The sequence below is a fragment of the Rhipicephalus microplus genome, chromosome 1, assembly GCF_043290135.1.
Source record: "Rhipicephalus microplus isolate Deutch F79 chromosome 1, USDA_Rmic, whole genome shotgun sequence".
Classification (NCBI taxonomy): domain Eukaryota; kingdom Metazoa; phylum Arthropoda; class Arachnida; order Ixodida; family Ixodidae; genus Rhipicephalus; species Rhipicephalus microplus.
In genome coordinates, this window is record NC_134700.1 from 292,127,756 (window position 1) to 292,153,098 (window position 25,343).

The 25,343-nt window shown below is 44.6% G+C and overlaps 1 protein-coding gene across 5 annotated transcripts in view; it reads right to left on the reverse strand.

Annotated features, from left to right (window-relative positions):
* LOC119165735 (SET domain containing 2) overlaps window positions 1–25,343 on the reverse strand; it is a 138,195-nt gene that overhangs the window by 26,126 nt on the left and 86,726 nt on the right. For all 5 annotated transcript variants that reach the window (XM_075865140.1, XM_075865141.1, XM_075865139.1 and 2 more), the window contains 9 exons: window positions 19,799–19,924; window positions 19,257–19,367; window positions 15,575–15,774; window positions 15,289–15,484; window positions 15,026–15,206; window positions 14,443–14,575; window positions 11,165–11,370; window positions 6,881–7,087; window positions 896–1,242 (listed from right to left, as the gene is read on the reverse strand). In XM_075865140.1, the coding sequence (XP_075721255.1) occupies window positions 896–1,242; window positions 6,881–7,087; window positions 11,165–11,370; window positions 14,443–14,575; window positions 15,026–15,206; window positions 15,289–15,484; window positions 15,575–15,774; window positions 19,257–19,367; window positions 19,799–19,924 (1,707 nt within the window). The remainder of the gene's footprint in view (window positions 1–895; window positions 1,243–6,880; window positions 7,088–11,164; window positions 11,371–14,442; window positions 14,576–15,025; window positions 15,207–15,288; window positions 15,485–15,574; window positions 15,775–19,256; window positions 19,368–19,798; window positions 19,925–25,343) is intronic.

The window sequence follows — 25,343 nt, forward strand, 5'->3', positions numbered from 1 at the left end:
GGCTTCTCCACATGTGTGCAACGTAACCATGCACGGACGGCATCAAAAACGAAAAGCGAACGACACGGATACCACAGAAAACTATTTGGTAAAGTTCTCTCCATATACATCGCGACCCCGCATGTGTAACACAAACTAAAAGCGTAACAACGCAAAGTGGCATCCTGTGCAGTTCAGAGACTTCTGTACTTCAAAAAGTGGCGCTGCCTACGCAAAAGTAGTTTTCTTTTTATTTGGAAGGAGGAGAGGGCACATCCGCATATGCACCCTCTATGACCAGAATGCGGCAACGCTGGCCCAAGGAGCGTAGGCCCGCCTCCCCGCCTCGCGTACACGAGTGTGCAGTAATGAGCGCTCACTCTCGAATAGGAGTCCCAAAGGCCACGAGCACGCCGTTGCCACTTCGCCCTTCGTCGGTGGCAAGGCAACCGCGGAAGATGCATGCTCATGGCAAAATGACGAAATTCATGGCAAAGTTCTCATGTTGCTGGCAAGAGAAATTTGTTACATCAAGGGTGTCGTCCGCCACCACTTTGTTACATACACGGTGCAAATACAGGTGCTTCTATGAAGTAACGGAAAAGAATAAAACCAACATTGTAATATCGAAGAATTCGTTATATAAAGGTTTAACTGTATTAGAAAATTTTAAAATAAATATTCAGCAACTACTCCAAAAATATTCGATTCAGCCCACACTGGAAGCTTTAATAATTTATTTCGCTTGGCAGCCAAAATTTTACTATTTGCACTGCCCTACTCTCTTTGTCTTCATGTCACGCCTTACCCTTAGACATGAACTAAATCGACTGGCGTTGCTGCTGCTGTTGATAAAACAGTGAGCTACCTACAGGTCGACACAAAAGAAAAAAGTCAGAACGCGCTGCCCACTCACAATGTGTGGAGCCACGGACTGGTGCTGCGGAACAGCCTCTTCAGGAGGCACCGTCATCAGCAATGGTGCCTGTTGACCAGGTCCCATCAAGTGCTGTCCAGGCACCATGGGTGGTTGACCGTGCAGCATTGGCTGCTGCCCTGGTACAAGTGGTGGCTGTCCCGACATGATTGGTTGCTGTCCCGGCATTATTGGCTGTCCGGGGATGATGGGTTGCCCTCCGGGAATCATTGGCTGCTGTCCTGGCACCACTGGTCCTGGTGCCTGCATTATTACATGAGGGCCTCCCTCTGCTGGCGAGTGAATGCCAGGAGCCACCATGGGTTGAGTCCCGCTCAGCATTGGATCTGGAAATAGGAAGGAGAAAAAACAAGGGCTTGATGACACTGCTCAATCAATCAGCAATGCCACAGTATAAAGCTCGATGTCATCATAAATGAAGTTCTTAAATGCATAAGCAATTTTATGCTGATTTGATGAGAAAACTGTCAATCCGTACATCACAAAAAAAATGTCATCACCATAAAAAAATGAACTGATCAAACAAAATAAATTTTCTTAACAGGGCTGCGTTAAAACCCAGGCTTTCATACCTTTAAAGTGTGAATATACAGTCGACTCCTCTTAAACGGAACTCGAAGGGGATCCATAAAACTGCTCCGTTTATCAGAAGTTTCACTTAAGCAAAATACACTTATTTAGTGAACAGAGACCTTTATTCAAATCGCACAAACCTCACCTTACTCAAGAGAATGAGTAGGAGAAAAAAAAGAGTGAAGAGTGGTTTGTATGGCAAGCTTGAGTTGTTTTTTCACAAGGTACACACCCATGCCTGACAAACAAGGAAGAAATTCTGGGCAAGCCTCATGCTCAAAATAGCGCTGCAAAAGTTCAACAGCCTCCTTAGCTGATCGGTCTGGTGGCACCACGGCCCTGGCAGTATTATCATTACATTCATCGCTGAAAGGTTGATCTTCATCTTGCACTTTGGCAATCATTTCCTCGACAGTCTCTTCACGACAGGTACGACCTGACTGTATACTGTCTCAATGTTGGCATCAGCAGAGCTTTCTTCTTCATCAGATACTGCTTTCTTGTGCTTGAAAGCCAGCATGGTGAAAGCATCTGTGTATTGTTGCCTTCACTTGCTCCCAGACACAAGCCAAAATGTGGATGGCTGCCAATAAATCTATGCTGTAGCATTTCCCGCTGCCTGCTCTACGAAGCATTTGATGGAGCAATTGTCTGCAGTAATGAACTTTAGTGTTCTGAATAACCCCTTGATCCATTGGCTAGATCACTGCCATTGCATTGGCTGGCAAGAACTCAAGAGTGATTTGGAGCACTTGAACCTGACCGTGGCCTGGGCAATTATCCACAATGAAGACAACCTTCCTGCCTTGCCTCGTAAACCTTGCGTCTTCCTCCCGAAGCCAGTTTTCAAGAATGGTCATGGTCGTCCACGCTTTTCCGTTTCTATGGTACGCAACGGGAAGGTGTCGAACACCATTGAAACAACGTGGGTGCCTTGATTTTTTTATTACCAACAGCTTCAATTTCTCATCTCCTGCCATGTTTGCACCCACCAGCACAGTGATGCAATCTTTACTGCGTTTTCCCCCACTACAGGCTTCGTCTTTGAAGGCGAGTCTTGTAAGCGCCTTATGAAAGCCCCTTATAAAAAAGACCCATCTCGTCGACAGTGAAGACGTCTCGTGGCTCCAAGCTCACCAAAACTTCCTTAAACCGCCCCTATTGCCAGTCTGTGCAAATGTCCCTGTTGACTGCACCACTCTCACCTGAGATTGCTTTGAAGACTAGGCCATGGCGTGTTTTGAAGCGGCTGAGCCATGCGTCGCTTAGGACAAAGTTTTTAACACCCATTTGCATGGCGCTCTCTCGAGCCTTCGCTTGAGAATTGGTCCGCTTATGGACAAATTGGAACTCCATGCAGGCTTGCACCGCAGAAAAAGAACTTTTCTAAGGTCTTGTTCTTAACAGTGCAATCTTTTCTCAGTCTTTCCAGATCTGCGACAACGTCGATTTCAGGATGTATTTTTTCGCCACCTCCAGCTTGGGCAGGCCGCTTCGATTGAGCTCCTGAAGAATTTACAGGTTTTTTTCAAGCGAGAGTGTATGGTGCGGCCGCTTCTTTTCCATCAGGCTGAAATAACACCGTAATCCACCGCATTTCACCACACAAATAGGCTTAACGCACAATTGACTCGCAGACTTGGCTCCCACAGCCACAAAACAGTGTACTGTAGCCACAAGCAACAATGGCTACTGGATTGGCTTGTCTCGATCTCAAGGTGTTGCCACAGTTGTGAGACTACATTTGGCATGTGCAAATCTATGCTGTGTTTAGAGTTTGTAGCGTTTAACCGTAGGTGACCAATAAGCACTGTTTCGATTAACTGATAAATTTTACTGCGCAACACATAGAAATGCAGCCATATGAACCCGTTTGTTCCGTTAATGAGGCATTTTTGTTTAAACGAGTTTCATTTATTGGGAGTCCACTGTACCTGTACTATAAGAATGCATAGTGCCTGTGGTATGAAAGTATTCTTTTGTAAATAAGTTGCTCATGTAAGGATTCTGGGAGCTTTTGCACAATACTTGTAGTACTACTACTGCTCCCAGGAGTGCAAGATGTGCTGAAGGCTCATTTTATACAAAACATAACATGGCGAAAATTCAGGCACTACATGCACACATCAAGGATGAAAATATTTGGGAGATATTTCTCGATTTATATGTGGGGTTTAACGTCCCAAAACCACCATATGATTATGAGAGACGCCGTAGTGGAGAGCTCCGGACATTTTGACCACCTGGGGTTCTTTAACGTGCACCCAAATCTGAGCAGACGGGCCTACAGCATTTCCGCTACCATCTGAAATGCAGCCGCCGGAGCCGGGATTCGATCCCCAACCTGCAGGTCAGCCGCCGAATACCTTAGCCACTATACCACCGTGGCAGGGCTGGGGAATTTTTCTCATTGTCCAAAATGACTCAATGAAAGACAAAACACTGCAATCCAAGCACATGAACAGCACAGCATTGCATGACGTGGCCCAATGCCTCTAGACATGTAGAAAACAACCAGATTTGGCTCAAGTGGTAGGCAGTTTTAAAGGTATACTAGAACCTCCTTATAACGAAGTATAAATTTTCCCGCAATGAATATAACGAACTATTCTTTGTCCACTACGCGGATTTACTAATCATTTTGGGATATATCAATTTAATATCTTGTAGCGCGCAATGGTTAAGGTATAATCACGGCTGCGGTTATTCAAAACTCGCACTTTGCGCTCGCCGGGAGTAGCCTGCCAAAATGCGCGGGGGTGTGTCTCCCTGCCTCCCCTTTCCTCAGGAACTAGTGGACTTGCCCGCGCAGCAACTCCCGCGAGCATGCGCGTCAGCCGGCCTCCCCTCTCCTGTAGAACTTGTTGACCCGTCCACGCATCTGACCTCCTTCGCCCCTTCAGCTCCGCGCTGGGACAGCTGAGATTGTGGCTTTGTTCCTTGTGGTACGCTGGGGAAGATCAACACCACCTCTATTAGTTTCCGCCGCCAGACATGAGATGGACGACAGCAGCAGAAGACGTCAGCGCAAAAATACGACAATCGAGCAGAAGTCCGCGATATTGAAAGCCCTTGAGTCCAGTGTCGAGGAAAAAAAAAAAGTAGTAGAAGACTTCGATGATGTCGCCAGTGAGGGTGCCGCGAGTGACCAGGCCCAGATGTTGTGAAACGCTCAACTTGACACCGGCATTGTGCCCAACTGCACTTTCTGCTCTTACGTCGGTGCAGATGCCGATGCGATGAGAGTTGTCAGATGTGGAAATGGTGCCCGCGGTGACGGGAGTGCATGACAACAGTGACGAATGTGTTGAGACCCCGGAGCCTAATGTTGGCGAACCCGACGTACCAAAGCCTACGCAAGTGTTGGATGCGACAGACCTGCTGCGCCGCTTCTTTGATGCTTACGATGACGACCAGGACGGACTGGAAATGGCTATTGAAGCTGAAAAAGCAGTCATCCGCGCGAAAAAGAAAAAGTGTATTAAGGGGAGATGCGGGTCGAAAAATGCGAGTTTTTTTTCAAAAATACCGATTTTTATTTTTGCCTGTTTTGATAAGATTAGTACCTCTACTGTTATGAAAAAAATAATACAGGTCGAGACTTAACTGAAAATGCTTTAAAATCATATCTAAAGAGCCCAAGGTGCCTGTTAAAAGGTCGAAAGTTCGCAGTCTTCGACCACCTTGCCGCCGATAATGCGCCGCCGCTCGCTATTGTTGATCGTATGAGTTGAAGAGTCGAGCCTCACTCTTCAAATAACAACAGTTTCTCTCGCTGATGCAGCGCAAGAAATAATAAAAAGAAGCACTCTACTGCGCGTTTTTCGAGCGCCGCAACTGGCTTATCACATGGTACGAATCGGGGACCGCCATTGGCCGCTGCGCACCTGTTTGTGCTTTGAAACCTATTTGCGGTGTCCATGTCTTGTCGAGCAGCACAGCTGAACAATGCTTTTCTCGTGTTATTATCTCTGTTATGAATTAAAAAAGGCATTGCTCGCAAGGGAAAGCCGTTGTGCAGCGCGCTCTGTAGGAATAGGGTACGAGCAGCTGGTCCGATTTGCGGCAGTTGTTGGCTTGCAAAAGCCAATGCATCAGAAGTCATTCACACCCGTCAGCTGTAAAGTTCGTGATGCGACAATGAATTACGTCAGCGCCAATCTTGAGAGACCGAAAAAGCTCGCAGAGAGAGAACTTAGCAGGGACAACATTGCCATTATGTACGACGGTATGTGGCACAAGCATGGCTGCAAAATGGCATGACACTGGACTTAGTTTGAATTTCGCAGTCCTGTCAAACTTCTTCCTAGTTTGCAGTTGGCACATGGCCAGATGGAACGGAAGTGTGGCAAGCGTTTCATGGCCCTGTTTGTGACCGAAATGTCTGTGAGGTGTCGGTTTGAAAAAGCCGAGAGGAAGAAACTCATGGTGCTGGCGTATTTTAGTGGCAGTAGCCACTACAATAAGGATTGTTCTTTTTGATGTGCAAATTTCATCTGATTTAATAATATCTTTCATAAATAAAAACTCAATTTTAACTTTAAAACTCGTTTTTCTCAAAACACAAATTTCGCCTTTTTTTCCATGTGCCCCTCCTTTTTTGGGCACTTCTAGTGCTTGAATCTGCATGAAATTTTGCCCAAACTTTTTCCAAAGTATGGCAAATGCAATTATCTAGTTTAAATTTCTATATTTTATTGTATAATAAAGAAATTTTATGTAAACCTTCACTAGGGTAGGAGAAATATGGACTTTTTACGTCTATTATTTTTCACGCATATTACATATTTTGTATGTACTTCTTAATTAGTTATTTGCACTCTACACTTTATTTGAAGCAATATGAACTATGAATGGTAAAAACTTACAGAAGTTTAGGGATGAAAAGAGGGAGGGCAAAAGGAATAAGGTTTTCATTTTGGCATGTTGCAGAGCTAAAAGCGTGAAACTTGAAAGAAAACTAATTATATATTTGAAATCAGCATAAAAAGTTCCATAAACAGCTCAAGTTTCATTGCTCTAGTGTGAATAATAAAAAAAAGTGTCTACGAGTAGCATCTCCCCTTAAAGACTATTTTTCTTTGAAGTGATCTGCCAGCTGGTGTGCCAAATTTGGTGGAAGTAAAGTGCATTGTTCTTTATTATTCTGCTAGTTTTTTTGCCTTCCGACGGCTGTTTTTCTCTGCGCAGTGGGCTTGCTGTGATATTCTGTAGTGAGTACATTCTCTCTAGCTGGCTAATTGTCGGTAGAAATGAATATTGGCTATAATGAACTAATGGTTATTACGACTCCCCTTTCAACATCATTATAACGAGGTTTGATTGTATTCATTTCTACTTTTCTCCCCAGAACATCAAATTTTTGTGGCAAAAATGAAAATTAAAACTCACTATGCTGCAGAATGTAGTCTTGAGGAGTGGGTGGTTGGGGTGCTGGAATGGGTGCCCCTGTCTGGGGGTCATAGTAAGTCACTGCGGGCTGAGATGAAGGTGCCCCATACATGGCAGCACCTGTGGCCGGGTCATAAACATACACAGGCTGTTGCTGCGGCTGCCCGGGAACCATAGGAGCGGCCACTTGAAGATTCGGACAGCCACCTAAGAAACAGAAGGAGGGCACCTACATCACAAACACGGCATAACATTGTATTTCCATGGCATAATATTAAGATGTAGCTCATCACCTCTGAATTATCTAATCAAGTGTACATCATGTGCAAAATGTGTAAACACACCCTTTACGTAATACCACCTTCAGGAAGCCCTCAAGTGAACGAAAAAAAAGAGTACATATAAGAGATTAGAGACAGTGTACCAAAAAATTTGTCTACTATAGTGCTCTAGAGCCATTTTTCATGCTAATAAATGGTTGATTTAGCAAAAGACATGGTACTGCACAATGCAGGCTAAAGACAATAAATGCAGATTTTGAAATATAACATTAATGACAAAAAACATGCCATGAACACAAAAATTTTAGTTTTGCATCTATACTAACAAAGCCAAAGAGACTAGCTCATAATCATGCAACTGCCAAGTTCATGAAAAGCAAATTTATGGGGCTCTTATACAAAAGAGCAAGCACCATCTTATCACCAGCGCTGTGGCCTCATGTCTGTGATAAAGACCTCCACTATCTTTGGCAAAGAAGAGAACGGTGATAACCTTGTCACCAAAAGGTGATAGAATGCAATGATACTACAAAGCAAACTAACAAACTCTGGTGCCCTTGGCACTAAGCATGATAGTGCTAGTGCTCCACAGCACATAAAGCAGTTGTTGCCATAACAGTGACATAAAGAGAACATTTTGAAACTTTTGTAAAGTTCAAACTTTCGAAGAGTAACTTGCACGTCTGGCGTCTACGACATGAAAAAAAAAATGTATATTTATGATGGCACAAAGGCGCCAATGGCTTGACTTAGCCATGCAAAATTGTTCCTTTTCTCGCACGGTTTGCAGAACAATGTCTCTCCTTGTATTTACAAGCATGGTTTAAGCGTCCACCATCGAATAAACACACTCCTGGGTCTCTTTCTTTGCAGCATAGTCGAGAAGGGCAGCACAGCAGCAAACAGCCACAGCATTAGAAAGCCAGAAGGGTTTTTAGCATCATTTTGGCCAGGTTTTGTCGCGCAGGGCCAATTTCTCCTCTGTGAGCACCTTAAAGGGCACCTCGCCAGGTTTGAGAATTTTGAGCTGGCAAATGTAAGGCATGCACTGGGCGATCACGGTCAAGTCTGCCAAAATTTACAGTACCGCGCTCCGGAATCATTTGGAATGTCCAATTGAGCATCGCTTGGCCTTCATCTCACGGGCGTGCGCCCTAACATGGAGGGGGTAACTCAGGCCTGTAGCCATGGGGGAGGAGGGCTAGAGGCCTGCCTCCCTCTCTCTGAAATTTGGGTGCAGACGTGTGTTTTGCCAAGGAAAATAATTAAAAATTGGCGTTTTTCAAGGCCTTCAACAAGTGCACCCCCCTCACCCCCGAAAAAATTTCTCGCCACGGGCCTGAGGTAACGTACAAGGAATAGCCCTGCATATCTCCCAGTAGTACGTGACACCGCGAGAGTTATTCGAAACCGCTTGTGTATTTTATGCACTCTGTTGCTTGAATAGATGAATAGAAAGTTGATAGAAATATTGAAACCTACAAAAGGAATTGCGCCATGCCAGTGCAAAGGCATAAGGTGGCCGACGAGACCCATTTCATTGCTGCTGGTGGATGTTTACGAAAGTTCGTTGAACTAGCGAACTAGGTTCTACTGCACAGAAATCTGAAAGGTCAGTTTTGCTCGCTATCTAGAATGACATCTTTAAGATGTACCCAAAACCAAAATTTGAGGTTAAATAATGTCCATATCTAGGCACAGATTTTGAAAATAGGCATTTATAGGCATTATAAAAATACTATAAAAGCTATCCTTAGCCTATAATTCATGCTTGTATATCAAAGTGGAACGACAGGAACACAAAGAACAAACTTCTTATGTGGAAGTGAAGTGGCGGTCATATTTTGCCATTAATCTTATTAACAGCGGTTTATTTTGATGTTTCGGGGGTAGCTTGCTGCAATGTTCATTACTTGCTGCAACCACAACGGCGGCGTTGTGCGAAGTTGCCGCGAAATTGGCAAAGTGCGTCGTAGCGCAAGCTTCTGGGCGCCCCTTGAGTTCACAGCAGATACCACTGTTGCGGTTGAACGATTGCAAGAAACTGATTGCGGCAAAACGCTTTTATGGTGAGCGCAGGCGGTGCGGGTAAAGCTTGCAGAAGATAGCGCATTCAACCACCGAAGATGAGTAAAGTGCAACAAAACCTGCTTCCAAACAGTCTACGCGTCTGCAAAAAGCTAAGCGACCTTACTTTTCTTTAGGGGCGAAGCTCCTATAGTCATGGGTCTGTCCCTCCTGTCCTGTCCTGTCCTGTCCTGTCCTGTGTGTGTGTGTGTGTGTGTGTGTGTGTCTGTGTGTGTGTGTGTGTGCGCGTGCGTGCGTGCGTGTGTGTGTGTGTGTGTGTGTGTGTGTACATGCGTATGTGACCGCCTGTCTACAGTTCCACCTTTGCTAACTGCGCACTGCTTCGTTCTTCCAAACATCCCACTACGCCCCATCACTGATCCACCACTTCACCGACCATAAAGCAATACTGTGGAGAAGTAGTCTATATGAAATGCAAGATGGCCGTGTACCTGTATTTAGGTGCACGTTAAAGAACCATAGATTGTCTCACAGCGTTCATTCCTTGTTTGTACGTGACCGCCTATAGTTCCACCTTTGCAACCTGCCCACTACGTCGTCTTTGCAAACATTCCACTACGCCCCATCCACCACTTCACCATCGATCCACCACTTCACCGACCATAAAGCCGTTATAATGAAGGGAGAACGGAAGCGACGTATAGCTACCACTTACGAATAATAAAATTTCATGTATAAATATATACAGTGTTTGTCACGTCTTTGATAATGTAGTGGGCAATATTCGTGGATGGTTCACGGTTTAGCAATGAAACCCTCCAGCACTTCTCCCCACTCATCATCACTCACTTCGTGGATATGCTGTGATTTTATTGCATTACAGCATATTTTGCTCATGCCAAGAAAGTTTTCAAAAAATCTGCCCCGTATAGTAAACACATGGCTAACTTTGCTCCAATTTTTCGAGAAAAAAAGTGTGTTCATTACGCGAGTAAATATGGTGTTCTTTGCTGCAACCGGGTTTCATTTGCAAACGGGTTTCGTTTGCGATTAGACTACATATATATGGCATTGGCGTATGTGCGTACACCAATGCAGAACACCACTGCAATCACCGCCGTAAACAGCGACTTATCTCTAGCCTTCTGCTATAGTTGCGCTAATCTTAGCTTTCGTTGCGGTCCCGCCGCAGAATGAGGTTGAATGTCATTGCTCCACAGAAGTACTGGGGGCCAATTTAAGAAAGCGGCAACAGCCTGTTCGCAAGAAGGCAAAGAATTCTCCCACTAGGCTAGACTGCTGGTTCCAGTAATTAAAACATTATTTATAGTTATTTAAATACTGCTGCAATTACAGTGTCTAGCGAATGCAAGATTTCTGACATAGTTTCGGGAGCCACATAAAACTGCCCTGTGAGCCACATGCCGTTTTCGGTTTGGCGCAGTTTGGCGCGATTACGTCAATTTTATCAGGTTGGCACAGCAAACCTCGTTTGGCGCACTTTGACGCAGTTGGCACAGGAGTGGGATCCCTGTGTGTGTTACCTTTGTCAGTCTTAGTCTGTAGTGGTGTTCCTATATTTCAATAAAACACTTCGATGCTGCCATCTTCTAAGAATATCCTTAGGAAATCCCCCCAACATTTTTTTTTCGGCAATTTCACTTCAATGTGTTAGAAAAATGTTCGACTGGATTCACACTCGCACTTCAATATATGAATTCGCTTCGCACCCAAAATTTTGCTAATAACACAGCTCTAGCCAAAAGCCCAATCTGATATTAAGCATTGTGGAGACTACTACTGACAGGTTACGATCACCTGAGGTTTATTGATTTGCACTTGAGTAGGCACCTATTTCATTTACCTTCATTGAAATGCAGCTGTTGCAGCTAAGGTGGAAACATAAGACCTCAAGCTTATTTGTGCACAGCAGCAATTCAGCCACCACAAGTTTTGGCTGCCATTTGCATCTCACCTTGCATGGGCATCATTCCAGGCGGTGCTCCCATAAAACCCTGCGGAGCGGGAGCAGGCATCACTATGCCCGGCGGCACTGCAGTGGCAGGGGGTACCATGAATTGCCGCCTCAGGGCCTCCTCCTGGTCCCTCTGCTGCACCTCCAGTGCGAACAGCTGTCGACGCTCTTCCTTTGTCAGCCGAGGTGGTGTCGGAAGTAGCGTCCTGCATATGGGAGCAAGCGTGTATAGATGACTGCACACTCCTTTTCAATTGTTAAAATCCTTGGACAGATTGCCTGGCAGCGTAGTTAACACTTTTTGCAAATAAAATGTTTCCCTATGCCTAAACCGAATGATGACCAATCAATGCAGGATGAGAACTATGCACGATATGGCCTCTTCCATCATGACCCAGATGCCACAACCTCCAACACTCAACTATAGATGCCGTAAGAAATTTATTTACACAGAAAAAAAAACACGTGAAAAGTGCAAAATGTTAAGACTAGTTTTCTAGCGCATGAAAAAACACTCGCAGAAAAAGACGGGACAGGCGGGTAGCACCTGTCCCGTGTTTCTCTACCAGTGTTTTTCTCGTGCCCTGGAGAACTACAGTATGATGTACCAACACGGCCAAAACGCTACGTTAATGAGCACCCTTAAGAGGCCTAAGGCTATTGACGATAACATGCACTACTCCCTAGGAAGAAATTTGTTTCAGTTAATCATGCTTCAAATAATACCATTAGAGGCCAACTGCAACCAAATTTTACTTGGGTGGAAAAAGCCATAAATACGTATATATATATATAAGTTACGATAACGACAGTGAAAAATCTTGCAGTTTGCAGTTGCGTATTTATTTTATAATTGGTGCTTCAACTACAAGCAAGCAGACGACGCGGAGCTCTAGCAGTGTGCCCAGGCGAATCGGACAAAACCAGATATGACGAATACTACAGAGCGTCGCTACGTCACTCCTTGTGAACAATCCTTACTGCTGCTGAATTTCTCTTTCCTGCGTGATGCCCATTCGCGAACGGTTTGACTCTGAAAGTTTTGCAGTAAGATGCCAACGCAATGCGTCGCCGTAGGCTGCGCTAGTCAAGAAATTCTTAAAAATAGCGGCCAAGCCCCATTTCCTTGTCATGTCGCAGTGCACGTAACTGAATGTTGCAACCAACGGGAGTTTAACGAACTCTGTGCCTACTTCATGTCCCTCTTTCGCGGAACAGGTGATAGAGTTTGTCGTTGTCGTAACCGAGTTTGTCGTTGTCGTAACCGAGCTTGTCGCAGTCTTGCAGAGCAAGAGAGCACACCAACGCCGCTGGCGTGAGCAGTTTTTTTTTTTTTGCTCTTCATGCATGACAGCGACTTGCCAGCAAAGTAAGCAGTACTGCTTCTCCTTGCTTCCTACATAGAAAATTCATCTAAGTCTAGACTACTGGATAACGTTGTAAAGTTTGCGAGACGCGTCGAAAACCGGGTAACAGCACATCCATCCCACGTTCGCCTCGTGGTAGATGGCACATTTGGCGGCGCGTGGCGCGTCCAGTGCGAATGACGCTGCGTTTCAGTGGCAGGAGAATTTCCCTTGCTGTAGAAAGCGGCGGCGCTTCAGTGTGAACTAGGGGCATAGTGAACTACTAACTAGGGGTAAGGGGCGCGTTCGCGATGTGTGTGCTCGAGCAGCGCAGTGCAGACGATTTTTCTGTCGTTTACCCGTAATGTACGGTCAGCCGCAATGGCGTCGTTTTTTCTAGTTTCGGTCTCAAAAACACCGCCGTTTGCAAGTTTTTTCTAAGATAAGTGCTCGTATTTCGAAGGCGACATTTGGCAGGCAGCACTACACCTCTAGCTATACTACCTATATATTGACTTTTTGCGAAGTGCCAAATTTCGTTGCAGTTGGCCTTTAAAACATGTCGTGTTGGGCAGCATAGGTTTACATTCAGCTCATCGAAATAGAGAATTCGGAGCACATTCATTAATTAGGCTCAAAGCACCCTGTCAGCAAATCATGCGGCTTATCCAACTACTCTGGCTCAAAAGCCGAGGGCTCTCCATTGATGCAAACAAAAATGGAGCATGGTGGGAACCGAATGTACCGTTAAAGCCATTTTATTCATTCCCTTTAAAGTGAGCTAGCACTTTTATTAAAGTCCCCTCCAGGTGCATTAAGAACAATCTTATGGCTTGTTAAGTTTGGCCTGGAAATTCATCTCGGCAGACGCCATGGTGCGTAAGCCGGTCCACTGGAGAGGCTCTCAAACCCTTCGGCACCCAGCCTGCCAGACGCTGTCGAAGATTTGAGTAATTACCCAGACCATGTGACAAGCGCAGGCAAGTTCCTGACTTTCAACTACGGACCCTTTTGTCGTCTCTTCGAGCAGAAGCGGTGACTGATGCCCTCGGTGACTCATCGGGCGACAGGGAAGCTGGCGTGACCGGCGCCAGAGCTGACGGGGGAGCGGCGCTCTTTTAATCCTCAATCAAGTAGCCGACCGGCCGACTGCCTATGCCCGCCAGGCATTGTGCCTGCTATCCAGAGGATGAGACGTCGTGTCGCCACGACATCGTAAACAGTTCCAGAGAGGACATCAAAGACAGCATCTTCCTTGGAAGAGACCGTGGCGGCCGCCGCAAATCACCCCGCTAATTAAGCGAACAAATCGGCGGACCCTTTGATGTATGCTGTCAGGATCGTGGGTACTCTCGACTAGCGGCACACACACGACGAGGAAGAGCCCTGCTGGCGCCACCTTGCAGTGCAGTGTTCACAACTCAATATTGGACGTTCACGTGGACCGTGCAAGCTCGTCCCCATCACCTGTTGTGTGTGCGTGATTGGTGTTCCACTCAGAGAAGAGGAGCCCGACAGGACTTAAAATGACGCCGCAGAGTGCTGGACGTTGCTCTGAACTATGTAACGGTTCAACCACCACGCTCGTGGGTTGTGAAACCCCTAACCTTTCTTTGCTGTAAATATGTGTAAATAGTGCCATGAACCTGTTTTGTTTTCGTATCCTCCAACGACCTTCCTTCCGAACCCTAACAACTGGTGGCAGCGGTGGGATGCCATAAGCAACATTCCTTCCGACCCATAACAGGCTCTGTTTGGGCCATTAACATTAAAGTATGAAGAGCCAGTGTTCAGTGATATGGCCAAGAAGGCCCATTCATTTGGTGGCCTAGAAAAAGAATGTTTAAGATCTCCAGTTTTCATCATGGTTTTTCTCAGGCTTTCGTAAGGGCATGCAACAGAACAGATGCCATGTCAGGTACTAATACTCACTTTCTAGGTTTGGTGTCCTTCCCACTGTTACTGCCAAAGCGACGATGGTCTGATGACCGATGGTAAGGCTTCCTGTCATCTCTTTGCTCGGGTGAAGCAGAATATCGTCTACGGTCAGATGACCTTTCATAGTCTGCAGCAAATATGCCATAAAAGCACAAACAAGATTGCTCGCACGAGAATGACTTCAGAAATTCAGACCATTAGGCTTTAACATGTTAAATGTTCAACAAGCTTCTGGGCCCTGTTTTATCTAGATCTGATAGCAACATGACTTGCAAACCATTGTAATTCTATGTCACTACAAGACCTCGGCATTTGCATGAAGCACAACACATCAGATGACGTGAAGCAACACCATACGCCTTACAAGATGCCCTACACCACTGCAATTTACCATGCTACTATTATAAACTCGCAAGAACTTGAGGATATTGTGCTTTACTTGACACCATAACTTTGTTAGTAAAACAGACATTTCGCAGGGTAAGCCAGTGAAGATATTCAGGGCTTGTGTATTACCTGTTGCTACAGAAAAGTACAAACTACAGGAAAATAAAGTGGTCAAAGTTCCCTGTCCTACCTCTGTCACTGCGGTCACGGCTACTTGATGGAGGACTGCGGCGCCGAGAGTTGGAGTCTCGACTACTGAAAGAAGATTCCCGGTTCTTCTGCTGACGATTGCGTTCTCGTTCTCGCCTGTCTGCCTCGCGCTCATCCTCGCGACGTTTCTGTTGCTCCAGGCGAGGGATCCGGAAGACTTCCTGCTCAAGAATATGTGGAACGGTTTAGAATGCACATCCCAGTTAGACAGTCCTGAAAGCAGAGCAAATTATGAATGCGTACCTTTAATGAGCTCCATGAGTCCAAAAGCGTGGATGCAAGCTCGGAAAGATCCTTGGCCATTTTGGTGCCTTGCTCATCCTTGGGCCCATCACTCGACGTCGAGTCGCCGTTCTCAACAAGGTTTGTAGAGTCCGGAGAACAGACCACAGACCCAGTCTGAGAGCGCTGACCAGGTGCTGATGCTGGTGTCTGACCACTGCCAACAGGAAGAAGAAGAGTACTACTTAAAATCTGCATGACCAACACCCAAAGAAAAACCCACTGGGCAAACGAAGCAGGAACTCACCCGGAGCTCTCTGAGGCATCGCTGTCAGCTTCCTCACTGGTCACCTTGGCTCGCTTGTCAGGTGGTGGCGCAATGTCAGAGTCCTTTGTAATCCCTTGCTCAGCCAGCTGAGATGCCCACCGGTGCACCACTGACATCACCTTGCTGTCCTTCACCATCGTTTTGTTGGGGATGGGCAGTTGACGGAGCACCGTCAGAATCTGGCGAAAAATTGACAATGAAACAATAATCATTTGACACAACGAAACAACATTTTCTCCTCTTAATGAAAATTGTACAGCGAAGACCAATTTAAAAAATGAAACAGCTTAAGGGAAGCTTAAGAAGCCTAAAAAAGTTAATACCTCTATTATGATCATACAATATCTTCAACGTGGCATTAGTCACACATGATGTTCTGAAGTGATTAAGTGTGTCATGCACTAATGCAAAAGTTATCTGTTACACTTTGCAGTGATGCCAATAAGGTCTCCTGATTTGGAGCAATTTTCGAAGCAGCGAAGTTTTAATTTTGGAGCACTTTGGAGCAGCAAAATTTTTCATTTTGGAGCAATCTGGAGCAGCTAACTTCACATCCTGGAGGAGAAGCAAGTTGCATTTACATTCAAGGGCATGAATAATTATCTTGGGGCTTTTGTCTTCTGTGAAGAGCTAGAAATATTTCCATTCATTTCAAATCTCATGAAGCCAGTCATCTTAGGAGCACTCCCTATTTTAGCTGATGATGCAAAAATAATGGCATCATTATGATGGCCATTCTGAAAAAGTTGTTCAGTGATTATTTTCGTAGCATATAAACAGAATCCTGGTAGAATAAAACTGTGCTTCATGAAATAACATTCTATACACCTGTGTGGTTATCAGTATATATGGTAGATAAACGCTGTGACGTACAACACTACAGATACACACAGTCGTAACCGCATTTCCCTTAGATGACTCCAAGGATATAGAAAAGTTATTTTCATTCATAACCGATTATACTGCTAGCCTTGACATGATGTCATTTAGCTAGTCTCATTAAGCCAACCTCCTCCGGCACTCATTTCTCTGTGCTGTAACTACACGATATACCGTATAAACGCGTGTAAGGGCCGCACTTTTTTTTCAGGAAGTGAGGGCTAATTTTCAGGTTGCGGCCCATACACGGAACTTTTTTTTTGGTGAACTAAAAACAACGTACCAGTTAGTGAACGAAGAGTGTTTATTGCAGTATGCCACGTAGCGCTTAATCGTCGTCACTCGACGAGTCCTCTAACTCGGAGTCCGAGATAGTGTGTTGCGGAGCACCATCATTCCACAAACAGTCATCTTCGGTGCCATCCAGGCTGTTAGATATCCCAGTGACCTTAAAACTTCGGGACACAATGTCCGTCGACACCGAGCTCCACGCCGACAATATCCAACCGAGAACAGTAGCAAGCGGTGCCCTCTTCAGCCGTCCGGTCGGCGTGTGCTCATGGTTGCCGGTTGCCATCCATTCCGTGTAGAGTCTTCGGAATTAAACTTTGAATGGTCTATTCACGCTCACATCCAATGGTTGCAACATTCCTGTGAGGCCGCCTGGAATCACGGCCATGTCTGTGCCGACACGGCGCAGCTGCTCCTTCACCTTATCGGTAAGGTAGCCGCAGAAACTATCCAATACTAAAAGTGAATGTTTGGCCAACAAAGCTCCCGGTCTGTTCTGCCAAACACTTTTCACCCAGTCTAGCACCAAATCATCGTTCATCCATCCCTTCTCTTGGGCTCTAACTATGATGCCCTTGGGGAAAACTTCGTTCGGAATTCTTTTCCTTTTCAAAACAACGTACGGGGGTAGCTTCCGCTCGTCCGCGGTCACACAAAGCATCACGGTGCAGCGTTGGCGCTCAGCGCCGGTGGTCCGCACGGCGACACTCTTCTTGCCTTTTACTTTGACTGTGTAGTTCTCGGGAGAGTCAAACCACACAGGAGTTTGATCAGCGTTCGCTATTTGCGACAACAAATAACTGTGCTGATGGCGCAGGCCGATGACATGCTTGTGAAAACTAAGCACCTTGTCGGTATAGTCTTCTGGCAGCCGCTGGCACAGCGTGGTCCTTCGCCGAAAAGAGAGTCCCTTTCTTTTCATAAACCTTCGCACCCAGCCAGCACTAGCCTTGAAATCCCCGGCCGGTATATTTTTCGCACGTGCCAAGGTTCATGCGCAGCATGTCTGTAGTGAGCGCAAAACCATCGTTCCGCACCTCAGTCACATAGCGCAGCAACTCCTCTTCCAAATCGGGATACTTGCACTGTTTTCCTCGGAAAGCGCGCTTTTTGATATTGGTGTTCTGCAAGGCTTTCTTCTGGGCGCACCAACGTCGAACACACTTCTCGTCAACGTCGAATTTTCTGCCGGCGGCCCGTTTCCCGTGCTCGAGGGCAAACTCGATCACCTTCAACTTATAGCCAGCTGTATAGCTATTCAGCTGCTTGCCCATCGTGCGAAAACGTAAACGCCCCGCAGAAAACTAGCTGGAGTCCCAGAGTCATTCAACGGTGCGCAAAACTCGAGCACATGGCAGGCTGAACAGCACAATGACCGAACAACGCACAAACACCAAAGTTGGTGATGCTAATGCCGATATGGATAGCGCGTTTGTATAGAAGTGTCAGAAGTTAAAGATAAAATCCTGCTTTAACCTTTAGTTGGCGGGTGTATGAACACTATTAAAAAAACTAAAAATTTTTAGCCAACTTCATGAACATATTAGCATGAAGAAAACCAACAAATTATTCTAAGGATGTACTATATGGTGATGATGAGAATTGCGTTCTCTAACGCCATCTACTGACAACGCCTGGTAGCTCACACACGCGCGCGCATTTTGAATACGCATGGGTCAAGGAAAGTGCGGATGCGGCCCTTACACACAACTTTTTTTTTTTTTGAATATGTGCTTCTTAAAAACGGGATGCGGCCCTTACACGGGTGCGGCCCTTACACGCGTGTATACGGTAACAGACTTCGTTTTCCTATTGGACTATAGACGTCCCATGCCCCTGCGGAGAGCGCGTTTCACCGTTAAGCGGACTTGCACAACAGAAGTTGCGCCGGCACTAAACATAGCATCGTAGGCTACTCAGCACGCACGCACGACCTCTGTTAATTCAGTATGATAATTTTAGGCAGCTGATTGTGACTTTGGTGGACCCGAGAACAAAATGCACATCTCTGGACACACCGGCGTAGCTATTGCCAGTGATAAACGCTTCCAAATCTGACTTTGGCACAGTTTGGCGCAATTTTCATTGATATTATCAAAATGACGCAGTAAATCTGATTCAGCGCACTTTGCCGGAGTTGGCGCAGGAGTGGGATCACTGACTTTGACCAAGTACAGAAAACTTCTCAAGTAGGCTTACACAGGTCAGGTTTTGGTACCACGAGACACGTCATGAAACACCACATTTAAAACATGAGCAAAATATCTTATAGGGGATGTGGTCAAAAGCAGACACTGTAGATATGACCTCCCCCCTTTTTTTTTCTGAAAAATAGGATGTCTCTGTTCACAGTGTCTGCACTTATGGAGAGCGCGTGCATGAGCCACACAGACATCTACAACCGTTAACATAAACATGTCAGTCCAAACACAAAATGCAACACTTTTGAAGCATTTGACAGAGCCAACTAGAAGCAGCATCAACACTTTACCTCGGCTTTGAGAGCAAGCTCGTTATCGGGAATGTCTGCCATCCAGCTCCACAGCAGCGAAAGACCATGGTAATCCAGAAACAAGCGAAGGCAGGCCGTCTCTGTTGTGTTCTGTCAGCACAAGAAAGACATACAAATCCCATTTCCCAAATAGAAATGATAGCGACATCTTGCTCTTTCACAAAATGACAGCTTCAATATCAGAATTATGTGGTGTCATGATTTCCATGAACACTGTTCGCCATGCGGTGTTTCTGTATAATGACATCAAGATTTAGAATGTATTAGTTAGCTTAATGAATCTCAGTCAAACTAAACTTCAACTACAATTATGTCAGGTCAGCAGGTCCATACTTCTCCCAATTCAAAAAATATTCAGAGGGAAATTTGTAGCAATGGTTCCTAAAAACAAATCACACTAGCTAAATCCCATGGTAGTTATTTAGCCACTCTTACAGGAACAGTACCAAAAAATCGTGCGAGACCTATTTCTGAGTGAAAACACATGAAGTGGATGGGAGACATTAGAGAGAAGAGCCCACCTTGATGATGTTCAAGAGTCGCTGCCGTGTGTCTATGTCTTCTCCTCGGACCATTAGCCTGGCTAGAAGCAATGTGTGTTCTCGATTCTTCAATCCACCACTCAACTTTTCAATCTCCTCTTCCATCTGAGCATTGGATGAAATAGAAATGCCAAGGGAATTTAGCTGGTTCATCAGGAATCAAAGAAAGAACAAAAAAAAGGGGAGGGGGATACAGCCCATTGGCTTGTAATTCTGTATGCTTACTTATGTTATCACCGATGTGCACATACACAATACAGTACACTCAATATATTAACCGGTTATGGTTATAGGCCCCGCAGTGGTCACCAATTATCCTCTCACTGAAAAAAGAACTGCAAAATGTTTCTATTGTCTTCGATATCCCTAACAAACTAATGGCACCAGAATAGAATAAAACTTAATTTTTAAGCCACACAATACCTGAACTGCAATATCATGTGTACAGGCCAAATACAAAAACCTTTTTTTTACAAAGTAGTTGAAAAGCATGCACCAAGTTCAAGATCCTGCCTAATACAGTAGAATCTCAATAATACGATTACGGTTGATGCAAATTTCGCGATGATACGAATTTTAAGGTTGGTTTGGATGAACTACATTATATAAAATACACCATGATTCGGTGTTATACGAATAGTTTCCCCAGCCACCCTGGGTGATATGAATGCCCGATTGACCGCTGCGTGCCAGCGGCACAACGCGGCAAAAACACACCGCGAGACCGACGGGAAAAAATTGGTCAGAGACCAATTTTCCTGCTACGCGATGGCATAGTATCACCTTTTTGCTTCACGGCTTTGGCTTCACCGGCTGCTCTATCTTTCAAACCACATGATGTCAACAACCAGCCGCAAATCAACATGGCGACAAAGGCATCGGCGGTGGGGCGCGTCGGCACTATTCGAACTACCCATGCGGCCCGTCAAAGCTCACAGCCTTGACAGGGACGCGGTCGTCGAGAGCCTGGTTTGGATTACGATCAATAACACCGGAAGTAGAAGAAGGTGCAGTAGTAGAGGGTCGGCTTGCCCGAACGTGTCTTGCTTTTGCATTGCCGGCTGAATCCGTCGCCGCCGTTGTGTCCGCTCATGTCATTTCGGCTGGCATGTCTTCCGAAATAACGTTCGTAAAGGTGTAAACCGTTTCTTTTCAGTGCCTTGTATGCATAATTATAACTCGGTACGAACTTCAATGATCAGGAACTGGGCAAAATGGTATAAATTCTCAAGCGGCGATGGCACCGGCGGGAATGGCATGCATACGAGGGGCAGAACGAACTTGAAAACGTTTTCGGCGGGCGCAGGCGTGGTTTTCTGGCCACGCTGGTAGGTATTTTTGCTTGAATTCTCTAATGTGAATTCTCCAGGACTCGTTTTTTTTTTTTTTTTCGTGTCGACTTCGCGGCGCAGTTTTCCGGTTGCTTACGCAGGGAAGCGAGTGAATTTCCAATGAGCTCGGCCACTTTCGCTCGCTCTGATGTCAAACTGTGAACTCGTGCATCAGCAGCATGAGCGAGGAAACCGTGGCAGTTAATAAAGTAAAGACACAGTAAACTATTTTTATCGGCGACTTTAATGCCAGAGTAGGCAAGAAACAGGCTGGAGACAATGCAGTGTGGGAATATGGCATCGGCTCTAGAAATGCCAGAGGGGAGTTATTATTAGAGTTTGCAAAGTCTAACAATTTACGGATCTTGAATACCTTCTTGAGGAAACGGGCTAATGGTAAGTATACGGGGCAAAGTCTTAATGGAGAAAGTAAAAATGAAATAGACTTCATTCTCTGTGCACAGCCAGGCACTGTACAGGATGTAGAAGTAGTTGGAAAGATCTGATTCAGCAACCATAAAATGGTAAAAGCTCGCATTCACCTAGATATAAAAGAACAAAGACAAAAACTATACTGAAGAAGCCAATTAATGAACTAACGGTGAGAGTGATAGTAGAAGAATTCAGAGTTCTGCTTCAGAATAGATTCGAGGCATCAAACAAGGTAAATGACGTTAGCGTTGATACAATGAATAACAGATGTGCACTCATTAGAAAGGACATAGGCAAACAATCCCAGGAGACGAAAAATCTTATTGTTAAGAGATGTCAAATCATGAAAGCCTCAAATGCGACAGACAAAATAGAGCTGTCTGAGCTTTCGAAGTTAACCAATAGGCATAAGGTAGCCAACATAAGAAGGTGCTTTAGTATGAAGAGAATCGAACATGTGGTATAAAAATCTGAAGAAGCCTAAAAGCTGTGAAGGCAAAACTGCACATAGGCAAGATCATAACCAATATGGATAGGATAGTTGAGGTAGCAGAGGAGTTCTACAGAAATCTGTACAGCAGCCAAGACAACTAAAACGATATCTATTTTTATTTTATTTAAGACATACTGAAAGCCCATTGAAGGGCCCAAGCAGTAGGGGCATCACGAGAAAACAAAATTTAGGCACAATACACATGATACACTGATTAAAATGGTTTGAACAAATACAGGAATGCATCAAAGTTACAAAAGTCCGCAATACACGTGGTACACTGTTGGAAATATATTGTACACATACACAAGAGTACATCGAAGTTGCAAAACAAAGCAATCAGAATTCCAAATGTTCAAAGGAGAGAATATTGGTCACAGCCGATTCAGTTAGTTTATTCCAATCTGTAATAGTACGCGGAAAAAAGGAAAACTTAAAAATATTAGTTCGAGCGCTGTACGGAGTCAGAGATTCGAGGTGTCTATGCCGTGTTTGTCGGGAAGTGAGTGGCTGAAGGAATTCCTCGGGTTTAAGTGAAAGTTTGTTATTTTTAAGCAAGAATAGAAATTTTAACCTTTGAATTTGACGGTGTGATTGAAGTGTTGGAATGCCATGCTCTTCCATTAATCTTGTCGGCGAGTCACTGGGACGATAGCTTGAAAAAATGAATCGAACGGATTTCCGCTGTATCATTTCAAGAGCATTAATATTACTTTTTGTGTGAGGATCCCAGACAGTGCAGGCGTATTCCAGTCGCGGTCTAATTATGGATGTATAGGCGAGTAGCTTAACGTTTGTTGGGGCCTTTCTAAGCTTATGTCTAAGGAAGCAAAGTTTTCGGAATGAAGCTGCACATGTGTTTGTTACGTGTTTGTTCCAGCTCAAGTTATTTGTTATAGTGACGCCAAGATATTTATATTCCGATACTTGTTCTAACGGTTGTGACGGAAGATTGTAAGGGAAGGACAGCTTATTCTTTTTGTTAGTTATGTTCCTAAAAACGGATTTTTCGGCATTGAGCTTCATTCCCCATTTTTCGCACCACGCCTGAACATAATTAAGGTTTGTGTTTAGCATTTGTTGGTCTTCAGGGCATGTTATTTTGTTGTATAGAATACAGTCATCGGCAAATAATTTAATTTTCACGGGATCACTAATAAGAAATACAAGATCGTTAATATAAATTAGAAATAATAATGGGCCTAATACGCTGCCTTGTGGAACACCCGAAAGAACAGGAAGCCGAGTAGAGGAATGATCATCGATGCAAACGTATTGGAAGCGGTTCGACAAGTAGGAAGAGATCCAATTGGTTACAAAACCTGGAAGACCTATCACTTTTAACATGTGCATTAAATGAACATGGGAAACTAAATCAAAGGCTTTTTGGAAGTCTAGAAAAATAACATCAACTTGACCAGTTTTATCAAGAACGCTAGCAAAGTCATGAACAATAGAAGTGAGTTGCGTGACCGTGGAAAATCCTTTTCTGAAGCCGTGTTGACAGTCAGATAATAAGTTGTTTCTGTTTAAAAAATTTATAATGTAGTCGGCTATAATGTGTTCTAGAAGTTTACAACAAGAAGAAGTCAGAGAGATTGGACGGTAATTAGTAAACAGCGTCTCGTCGCCTTTTTTAAATACTGGAACTATGCGGGCTAATTTCCAATCCTCAGGTACAACACCAGACAAAAGAGATGCTCGAAAAATGATTACTAAAAATTGGGATATGATTTCAGCATAGCGGCGCAAAAAAATATTCGGAATGCCATCAGGACCGGTTGACGCTTTCGTTTTGAGGCTCAACAATATGGAAAATACGCCAGGCTGTGAGACAATATCAGCTTCGCTTGTGGAAGATAATACGGAGCAAGGCATTGCATCATCAGATTTAAGAAAAATGCTATGAAAATACTTATTGAAGTTTTCAGCAATGCTATGCTTATCAGTGATGGCGATACCCTCATGTAGCATTGGTTGAATTGTTTTTTTCTTTTTGCGCAGGAAAGTCCAAAATTTATGCGGAGCAGAGCGAATAAAGTCAGGCAAGGTCTGTTCAAAATAACGTCGCCTTGCGCACACCACGGCATCTTTGAGGTTAGACTGCGCAATACCGATAATACTCGGACAGGCAGCTTTACGCTTCAAACGCTTGACTTTTCTTTTCGCGTGTAAAACATCCCGCGTGATCCAGGGATATCGTAAGAAGCAGTAACAGCACAAAGGAATCTGACATCCTACCAGTAACAACAGGGAAAGTAAAGAAATACTTAGAGGGAATGCTAAGAGGAAAAGCTGCTGGTGAGACTAAGGTAACATCAGGCCTGCGGAAAGATGGTGGAGAGATTGTGTTAAAAAACTGGCCACCCTGTATACGAAGTGTCTTGTGATATGAAGGCTACCAATATAATGAAAAAAGTGCCAAGTTCATAAAAAAGGAGATGTCAAGGACTTTAAAAAAATCAAGCCGGACAGCTTACTGTCTGTTGTCAAGAAGCTACTTACAAAAATATTAGCTTATATAGTTAAGACGACATTATAGTTCAATGAACCAGTTTAGAGCAGGATTTTATACAGGCTACTCAACAATAGTCATACTATCAGGTGATAGAGAAACGTGCAGAATACAACAAACCTCAATACATAGCCTTCATAGATTACAAGCAGGCATTTGATTTGGTCGAAGTATCAACAGTCATACAGGCACTGCGGAATCAAAGCATCAACGAAACCTATATAAACATACGGGAAGAAATCTACTGCAGTTCCACAACCACCATTGTCCTCCGCAAAGAAAGCGAGCGAATCCTAATAAAGAAGGGTGTAAGGCAGGGAGACACAATCTCTCCAATGCTATTCACCACGCGTTTACAGGAGGTTTTCAGGGCCCTAGATTGAAAAGAGATAGGAACAAGAGTTAATGGAGAGTATCTTAGTAACCTGCAATTCGCTGATGACATTGCACTGATGAGTAACTCAGAGGATGAATTACAGCATCATTACTGAACCGGAAACAAAAAGCAGAAGAGTAGGCCTGAAAACTAATATGTATAAAACTAAAGTAATGGGCAACAGTATCTGCAGAAAACAGCGCTTTGCAATAGGTTGTAAGACAATGAAAGTTTTAAAGGAATATGTCTGCTTAGGACAAGTAAAAATTACGGAGCCAAACCATGAGAGCGAAATATTTGAAAAACTAAAATCGCAAGGATTCTCAAATAATGACTGGTAGTCTACCACTATCCCTGAAGAGGAAGATGTATAATAG